General features: G+C 41.5%; 1 protein-coding gene across 1 annotated transcript in view; it reads right to left on the bottom strand.

Moving 5' to 3' along the window:
- LOC308084529 (uncharacterized protein) overlaps positions 1–10,000 on the bottom strand; it is a gene marked incomplete at its 5' end in the record, with an annotated part of 29,008 nt that overhangs the window by 8,089 nt on the left and 10,919 nt on the right. Inside the window, 3 exons of the mRNA XM_080427195.1 lie at positions 6,969–7,055; positions 8,923–9,108; positions 9,466–9,546. Of these exons, the coding sequence (XP_080283321.1) occupies positions 6,969–7,055; positions 8,923–9,108; positions 9,466–9,546 (354 nt within the window). The remainder of the gene's footprint in view (positions 1–6,968; positions 7,056–8,922; positions 9,109–9,465; positions 9,547–10,000) is intronic.

Below are 10,000 nucleotides of genomic sequence, written 5' to 3'. Positions count from 1 at the left end.
GAAGCACCACAGAGAGAAAGTGCCACATGAGAGGCCAGCCTGTGTCATTGATTATAACAATAACATGAATGCAGTGGACAGAATGGACCAGAACATCAGCTACTATCCCTTCGTCAGGAAGTCAGCGAAATGGACAAACAAGTTTGTGGTTTACCTTTTCCAGATCTGCTTGTACAATGCATTCGTCATTTATAATAATAATAATGAGTTGCATTTATATGGCGCTTTTCTAAGTACTCAAACTTACTCAAAGCGCTTTACAATGGTTCATTCATTCATACAGGGGGGGGGCATTGGGAGGTGGAGCGGCGAACAGTCGACGCCAGCGTCCCCACTTTTCCCACATTCACACACCAATGGTGGCAAGCTAGCGCCGACCGAGTCATTGGAGGCAATGTAGGGTTCAGTGTCTTGCCCAAGGACACTTCGACATGTGGACAGGAGGAGTTGGGATTCGAACCGCCGACCCATGGATCAATGGACAACCTGCTCTACCTCCTGAGCCACAGCCGCCCCGCAATTACAAGACAAGGAATCCGAATGGCAACTGTAAATGTATGTACTCGTTTCTGCTCAGTGTCATCATCTCCTGGACAGCTGTGAGTTATGCCCCACTTGATGTCCCAGTCCCAGCAGACCCACCTGTCCCCCCCCTGCCCCGCCCCGCCCCCCCCCCCCCCCCCCCCCCGGGAAATTAACGGGTCGAATGTCTTTAGTGCTTGAGAGTCTGTTTCTTGTGAAACTTTTCTGACATTTTCTATTTCTATATATGACCTTTTGTATTTATTTTGAATTTGATTTATTATTGTTATTTGATGTATATAACTTGAGTTGAACTAATCTTGCACTTTGGAGTGAAACAGTGGGTATAAACAGCACCATAAAAGGTCATTAAAAAGCTTCTTTTTTTTTTTTAACTACTACTTTTGAGATGACTGGTGTCACTGAAGGTGCAAATAAATGTCAGATCACTTTTGAAATTATTTTTGATTATTTTTTTATTTTTTCACTAAAATGGCCATAACTCTCTTTCTAGAGAAAAGGATCAGTTTTTGGTGAAAACGAGCTGTATTCAACTACCTCTAGCTAAAAAACGGAACATGCTATCAACTCACTTTTTTTCATGATTAAAGTAGAGATTCTATTCTTCGATTTGAGATATTCCATGTGTTCATAGTCCTAGCACAAAGTATTCTGTGGGTCTGCGAAGATTGGTCAGAATGCTCAAAATAGCTGGCAAGGGCAGCTATGGACTATGTTTTAACTCTGGCAGTCAATGTGTTAAAACGGGCATTAAATGTGGCATGGAGTCTATTCCATATTTGGGATTTGGGTCATATCATTACAGTTAGCGCTTCCATCGCACGTTGCATGAGCAATGGGCCATTTAGGTGCGTGTCATATGCTTATTATAGAGATTGCTGGCTTTTCAGAGCTTTCAATACCATTATGGTGGCATCTTGATGAGACATCTTCTATCATGATGAGAAAGTCTAGCAAGACCTTGCATAGTTATGATGTAAAGCATGTCAATGGGGGTTACATGTCGGCTTTCCGACATGTCGCCTTTCCAACGGTTACTAACCCTATACCTAACCCTAACCGCACGCGGAAGCCACTAGTCGGAGTGGAAGGCAGTTCCCGTCAATGGGACAATGGGAAAAGAAAGTCAAAACCATCATGTACGTACCTGTACGTCCATGATGAGTGAGTAGATAAGGATAAAGGGCATGACAGGATTTAAAGGAATGCAGTGTCACAACTAATATCATTCAAGGGCTCCTAACTTTGATCAGAGGTGAGCAAACTTCTAAGCTGGAGGTCTGATGGTGATTGTGGAACCCCAGGCTGTGGAGGTTCACGGAGTATGATTGTGGAGTGTTATTATAGTTATATGTTGTTATGTTTGGACACTTTACACTTTCAACAGTGAAACCCTTTTCCAACAAGCTTTACTTGTTGAAAATGTTTCTGCCCTCCTTTGCTTTTGTAGCAAATAGAACCTTCTGAACAGATCTGTTTTTTGATTTTCCTGCAAAAAAATAGAATGGACCACGGATATAGACAAGTTTTGCCAGGGACACATTTGTCCGTTTATGGACATGTTGATGACCCCTGCTCTCATCACCAAATGCCTAGTCTGCATGCTTACTGTCATATCTCATGTGAGTAGCTACTTCAAGTACTGTACTCACTACTCGACTATACAACCAAGAATGAGAAGGGTATAGGCTAGATACCACAAACTGTACATGCTTATGCCGGCAGCTTATTCATTTCCCAAAAATGTAACAGTATCCATATCTGAACATAGCTGTAGATCACCTTATTCTTTAGCAAAATCTATTACCGTTGTGCCAGACCTCAAACAAAATGTTTCTGTGCCCAACATTTGTCAAAACAAAGAAAATTAAAATTGCAAGCAGCGATGACTGGGCACCTAGTGCTAAGTGCACCTAGCAAGTTTCGTGGTTTACCATGCTGGGAACTGGAGTTATGGCTGTTTAAAGCCCAGCCAGTAGGAACACAGAGGGGGCAGGGCTTAAGCAATTATAGCCTGTTCCTATTGGCCGTCTGAGTGCACCTAGCAAGTTTCGTAGGTTTAGCATGCTGGGAACTGGAGTCATGGCTATTTAAAGGCCAGCCAATAGGAACACAAACTCAACTCAAGTACAACCCGTGAAAATGACGTGAAATGCACAAAAACGCCACTATAAATTCAAAATGGCCGACTTCCTGTTTGTTTTAGGTCAGGGGTTTTCAACTGATTTTGACCTAGGGACCACCATCTTGACTAAGAGCAACCTGGAGACCACCACTATTGTGCGTGGTGGGTCCATCATAGACCCAACCCACACAATAGTGGTGGGGGGTTCATGCACCACAGGGAGCTGGAGAAAATAGCTATAATATCAATATAATATCTAATAGAATACAGTGATTTTGTTTGAATATTATGGAATATGATTAAGGATTACTGTGATTGTGGTAAGCTCACATTTAATTTCATATCACACACACACACACACACACACACACACACACACACACACACACACACACACACACACACACACACACACACACACACACACACACACACACACACACACACACACACACACACACACACACACACACACACCATACAGTAAGAACTCCTGTAAGTTATTAAAAGTAAAATAAATAAAACGTTTTTGTTTTTGTTTTGTAATGCATGGGCAGGGACCACCTGCAATACCTCCACGGACCACTGGTTGAAAACCCCTGGTTTAAGTCATGGCTCCAAGAGACAGTACAAGTCGGGACATGATAATTTGCATTTATGTAGGTGAAACTGTATTGTGGGGCTTCAAGCACAAAATGTTGTAGGTATTATTGAGCCATTAGGCCACGCCCCTTTTTGAGATGATAAAAATATGTAATTTTTCGCCACTTGAGATGTGTGTGCAAAGTGGCGTAACTTTACGTTTAGGCCCTCATTTTCCCCATTCATTATCATTGCCGTTTCAATAGGGCTTCACACTACTGTGCAGTGCTCGGGCCCTAAAAATTTTGAAAACAGTTGAAATGGTCTAATGGTATAACTTTCCAGCCATTAGTTTTTAACATGTATAATGAGTTCAGAAACAAATCATTACATTTCTTTTACAGAGTCATTGAGAGTCTGAATAAGTTATTAGTAGTAACTTAGTATTGGTTGGACGATTGGCCTAACAACAAATTAGCCAATCACAGAGCAATCATCCCTCCAGGCTGTGCCTAAGAGGGTTCAGTATATAGAACACTAATGTCTTTGGTTGCAGTCACCTGGATGATCTATTAAACTGCCATGACCAAATGGAAACCGGAACATCACTGACAGATGAAGTAATGGGATTCATGTTGTTACACTGCTTCCTGAATCCATTGTTTCAAATCAAAACTCACCAGTGTATAGTTATAGGACACCTACGATACCTTTTAGTAGAGTCAGTGAGTGATGTAATGGTCGGACATCTCCTATAATATCCTACCTAGTGTAACAGATTAGTGAAACATCGTTCACTTTGTGATGATCATACAAGCATCAACTCTGGCATTAATAATGCCTAGGACCTAATTTTTACGGGGCCAGGCTCTACAGAGCAAGGCTCCGTTTTATTATTGGCATTATTCTGTTTCTTCTGCCGTTTTTGCCAGTTCTGGCTTAACCGTGCATAAGCTTTTTACGAAACTCGGCCATATGGTAGATGGTCATGAAAAACGATCAAGAAATAATTCTCACAATCTTTCGTCAAAAGGTGGCGCTATAGCACTCAATTGAAAATGTCAACTTTGAACAGGTACAACTCATGCCCTGTTTGACCTACAGCCATGAATAGCCAATGAAAGCCACTTCAATACACACATGCGTCTACTCATGCCTGACAACTTTCACACGCTGACTTTTGACCTCTGACCTTTAGATCTCCCACCATTTTGAATTATAGGAAAAACCTTCATTGGCTCATAACTTCTGCATTTTTTCACTTATGGAAAATCCACCACTAACGTTTTGTCGGCAAAGGTCCCAAGTGCATGTGTAAAAGGTTTTGTGCAGATTACTCTAAAATTCCAGGAGGAGATAGGTTTTAACTATTGCAGTTTTATGAAAATTATTCATCTGCCCCTAACACACACATTTCTTTGAAACTTTGCAGTAATGTAGAGGGTCATTCCAAATATCACTGAAACCAATCTTACTCCAATTGCCCAAGGGGGGGCGCTATAGCAATTTTTTGAACATGCAAACTTTAAACAGGCAAAAGTCATGCCTCGTTTGGCCGACAGTCGTGAAACTTGCTTACACTTGTGCCTTGACTCATGAGGAACACATCTATCGCTTTGACCAGTAAGCTCCGCCCTTAGATTGTCCGCAATTTTGAGCAGTTTGAAAAACACTTAAACCCAGGATTTTTCAGCTATTTGCGTTAAAATGTATCATTGGACCGATGGCTTCTCTCTACAGAATCTGCCTGACAACCGTAAGGTCGCCGGTTCAAGTCTCACTTCATGCAGACTTCATTTAAAGTGCAATGCAAACAACATGACAGTATCAATGAATACATGTGCAATTGTTAAAGATAACATGAAATGCTTATTTGAGAGTATGTTTTTTCAATGTATGACATACTTCATTGTGAAAATAGCGGATCTACAATCTCACAACTTTTCAGATAGCAACGTTTTGTGAGCTTGTAGATCGGCTACTTTCGGATGTTTCGGTTCCGAGGAGACATACAATTTCTCTATTGGTAAATGGTTTGTGAACCAGTGATCTAGAGTAGTTAGTGAAACAGAGGCTTGGTTCATAATGGATGGAAAGAATTATACATATCAACAGACATTGTCAGGGAGGCCATATTACTAGCTCAATGAGAAAAGAGGCAGTCTGTGAGGGCAAAGGTTGCTGGTTCGATCCCTGTCCTTGACAATGTGATGAAATGATCATGATTTGGCATTCTTAATCTTACATGTATTGTTTACTGAGGTTAGGGTGGGTGAGTGGGGGCATTGCATAAAACATGACATGTGCAATTGTTAAAGATAACATGAAATGCTTATTTGAGAGTATTTTTGTCAATGTATGACATACTTCATTGTGAAAATAGCTGATCTAAAATCTCACAACTTTTCAGATAGCAACGAGAGTATGTTTTTTCAATGTATGACATACTTCATTGTGAAAATAGCTGATCTACAATGACACAACTTTTCACGTTTTGTGAGATTGTAGATCAGCTATTTTCACTGGTTTCTGTTCCGAGGAGACGTACAATTTCTCTATCGGTAGATTGTTAGGGAACCAGTGATCTAGAGTAGTTAGCAAAACAGAGGCTTGGTCCATCAGGGACGGAAAGACTTATATATATATCAACAGACACTACCAGGGCTATCATATCTCTAGCTCAATGAGAAGAAAGGCAGACTATGAGTCCAGAGGTCACTGGTTCGATCCCTGTCCCCGATGATGTGTTGAGGTGATCATGATTTGGCATTCGTAAGCTTCACGCGTAGTATTTCTTGAGGTTAAGGGTAGGCATAGTTTTACTGAGGTAGGGTTAGTGAGGGTTTAAAATGCTCATTTGTTAATTGCATGGTCTTCTTTCTCTCAAGTTCAGTCTTCTATGTTTCTATGGCTTATTGTGCATATAACTTATCATTGCTTCTTTCTTTCTTCTCTGCAATCGCTGGCCCTGTATTATCGCTGCTTGCAGCTATATTTCAGATGAGGTTTTGACTAAAATACAGTTTCTGGCGTAATTCAGAGTCCAAGCTCTTTTGATCTACATTACAATGTTGTGATGAATGTCAATTAGTTGACATTCTTTTTAAAGAGAGTGATGTCATAGAATAACCAGGGCACACTGGTGACATCATTGCTGTGAGACTTCAGTGTCGACTAAGTAGCGTACTAACTGTAGTTGTAGTCTACTAACTGTTAGTATAATTTAGTGTCCCAAATGCTATCTAATTAGCCCTGTATATACTGTACACCAACTAGTAGTTTAGTTAGTTGTAGTATTGTAGTTAGACATAAGTCTGGTGTGATCTGTTCACCATCCGGGTAATTACAGCCCCATTACCCTTGGCTCTGCTTTCCTGCGCTGTCACACCCTGTCAATGTAGGTGTGGTTATCTAACTACAATACTACAACTAACTAAACTACTAGTTGGTGTATACCCGGCTAATAACTATACAGTTAGACTACAACTACAGTGAGTACACTACTTAGTCGACACTGAACTCCATGCTGAGTCTCACAGCAATGATGTCACCAGTGTGCCCTGGTTGTGCTTTGACATCACTCTCAAAATAATGTCAACTAATTGACATTGAATACAATGAGAGTCAAGCATCTGTGAGGAAATTAGTTTTGAGAAGAAGTGGATTCAATGATATTATTATTTGTTTATGTGTAAAAAGAAAAGTGATCAATACTCACAGTGCACAGTCAGACCTATGATCACAGCCAGCAGCATAACACACAGTATCCCCAGACACACAGCAACAACGGTTTCAGAGCGCTGTCCTGAAACACAAAGTACACTTACTTTGATTGATTGATAGATAAATTGAATACTTTGTTAACAAGTTTGTTAACAGTACATGTAGTACAGTCCAAAGTTCATCTAAAAGGATAAAACAAAACGTTATTATTATTATTATTATTATTATTATTATTATTATTATTATTATTATTATTATCTTTAATGGCTTTTGGTAAGGCATTCCACATTTTGGTGGCAGCATAACAGAATTTTTTTTGTAGTAGAATTTTTTCCCTAGCAAAGTGAGCTGGGATTAGCTGAGTCCTGACTCCTGGGGGTGAGGTCTGGTAGCAACGTTTCCTGTAACATGCGCGGCCTCACACATGCCCGGAATGTGGCGTACAGAACAAATCTATCTAGCTAAGATAGATTTGTGTTGTAGTTGTCGCCTGTTTAAATTAAGGGTGACATTGTTTTCATTTTTGTATTAATCCAGTGATTGGGAATAAACAGTCAACGGGAGCGGACGAGAGCGGGAATCATGACAACAGACCAGTTTCTATATCAAACAGAAACAGCATAAATAAACGCTGCAGTCGCAGACTGCTGTTTTTCACTTGCATGTCAAAGTACACACCCATTTCTTACTGAAGCCTGATCTACAAGCCTACAACGTGGTGCAACACGTTGTAGTCTTTGAGATCTGCTGTGTTCTGCTCGCGACACAGTCATACGATTAGTCATAAATCAGGCATGAGATGGAAGACGCAGCAGTGTTTATATTGAACTAGCAGTGGAGAGAGGGGAGGAGAAGTCAGTTGATCAGATCCATGGACATGAAACAAGAGTCAAAGTGAACTCATATTATCCTCCAAATGTGAGGAGATTGTTAACACAATGTCAGAGGTCTGAGAGTATGAAAATGTATACAATATCTAATGACGCCAGCTATGCTGTATTAAAACAAACAGTTGCATCGTCTTTTGAATACTCGTCTATGGAAAGCGAGAGCAGTTTCACCCTTTATAATGGAGCACTATCCCTGACCCTGAGTACAGCGGAGAAAGACGGATTAAATTGCTGGACTCCAGGTATGAACTCAAACTGTCTGCACTGTCTGTGAAGAGTGCTGTGGAAAGTTGCACAATATTCACTTGTCTTTGAGTCTCTGTAGCAAACATCTCCCTCCACCTCTAGCCTTGTGAAGTGAAATATTTACATTTAGATGTTATATTCAATATATTATTTTATCACGAAATATATCGTAAACCAAGCCCGGCCCGTTTGCACAGTAAACTTTACATGGATATTGTATTTTTATGTTAATAAATATTCAGTGATTCCTTTTTAATTTCAAGGACCCCCAGTTTGATATACACTAGGCCACATATCACCATTTGATATGATTATTATTTCTGGGACCCCATGTAAAATCCTCAGTCTGAGAATGCACACATTAAATGAGATGAACCCTCACAGGTCCATTTGGTTCCATGTGTACACTCTCATTGTTACAGACCCATAAGGGTCCATTTGGTTCCATGTGTACACTCTCATTGTTACAGACCCATAAGGGTCCTTTTGGTTCCATTTGTACAATCAAATGCAGGTCATTGGCCTAATTGAGGTCCTTGGAATGTAAAACTGTTAAACTGTAGAATATAGTTCATTAATATTTTTAAAAAAAACGTTGGGGTCAATTTTTGTGCAAATGCACACATCATATACATGCATGTATGTGTGTACGTTGGCACATACTGTACAGTAACAGTATACTTCTACATAATTATACATATTCTGTTGGGCTGTCTTTTATTCATCATAAATAATGCCTGTCACTTCTCAGCCAGGGCTAACCTTCTTTAGACATATTGTCAATGTATGTCAATGTCAGTTTGTCAAACTCACCCTGAGTGTGTCTTCCTGCTGTGTTGTCCCTCATGTCCTCCTGTGGTCCAGAGACGTCACGGTTTGTGACATCGTCCAGGCTCTCATAGATGTTGTCAGTGTCACCACTCTCTCCTCTTTCTCCATCTCTTGGTCTCCTTTTTGTATAAATCACTGTCTGTGTTGGGTCTGGCACTGCATAAAGACCTGTAGACATCATACAAGGATGAGAGGCTTAAAAAGTCAATATTGAATACAAATAGTAACTCTATTCCTCCCCCTGCTTGATTAGAAACACACGCACACAACACACCAACACACACACGCACACGCACACGCACGCACACACACACACACACACACACACACACACACACACACACACACACACACACACACACCGCACGCACGCAAGCACATACGCACGCACACACACTTACACACACGCACGCACAAACACACAGACAGTTTTTTGTGCCCCACTCAATTTTGATAACCGTTGTTTCCTTTCCTAACTCCTGTAGTAGGTAGTTGGAAAGCACAATAATGGATCAAAACCATCACCTGTGGCAGAGCGTCCTTTGGCAGCCCTAGTGACTTGGCGCTTTGGGGTATTGTCCAGTTTGCCCAGAACATGCGCCGGCCCTGAAAATAACAAGAACAAAGAATCAGAAATGCACGAGTATATATGTCACAGGGTGTTTGGAGAGCCAGGGTGATTGAAGACAGAGCGCTTGTTTTTAGGCACGGGGCTTCGGGGCGATGCGGGGCTTTTCGAGACAGGGTTTATTAGCGAGGCTCGCGAGGAGGAGGAGGAGAAGGAGGACGCGGCACTGCGAGGCGGGGGTTTATTACGTGAGGCGAGGAGGAGCTCCTCCTCGCGAAATAAACCGTCCTCCTTCTGAGAAGGAGGACGGTTTATTTCGCGAGGAGGAGTTCCTCCTCGCGAAATAAACCGTCCTCCTCCTCCGAGGAGGAGAAGGAGAACGCGGAGAGGCGGGGCTTTGATGTGCCGACGGGGACCTGTCTTTTGTTGTTCCCCCCCACATAGCAACCAGGAAGCTACGCTAGGGGAACGCTGAACACGCGTGCACACGCA

The sequence above is a fragment of the Gymnoscopelus braueri genome (assembly GCF_963280865.1).
Source record: "Gymnoscopelus braueri genome assembly, chromosome: 4".
In the NCBI taxonomy this organism is placed as follows: Eukaryota; Metazoa; Chordata; class Actinopteri; order Myctophiformes; family Myctophidae; genus Gymnoscopelus; species Gymnoscopelus braueri.
Note: the sequence above shows the minus strand (reverse complement) of the source record. Positions and strands in the feature narration are given on the sequence as shown.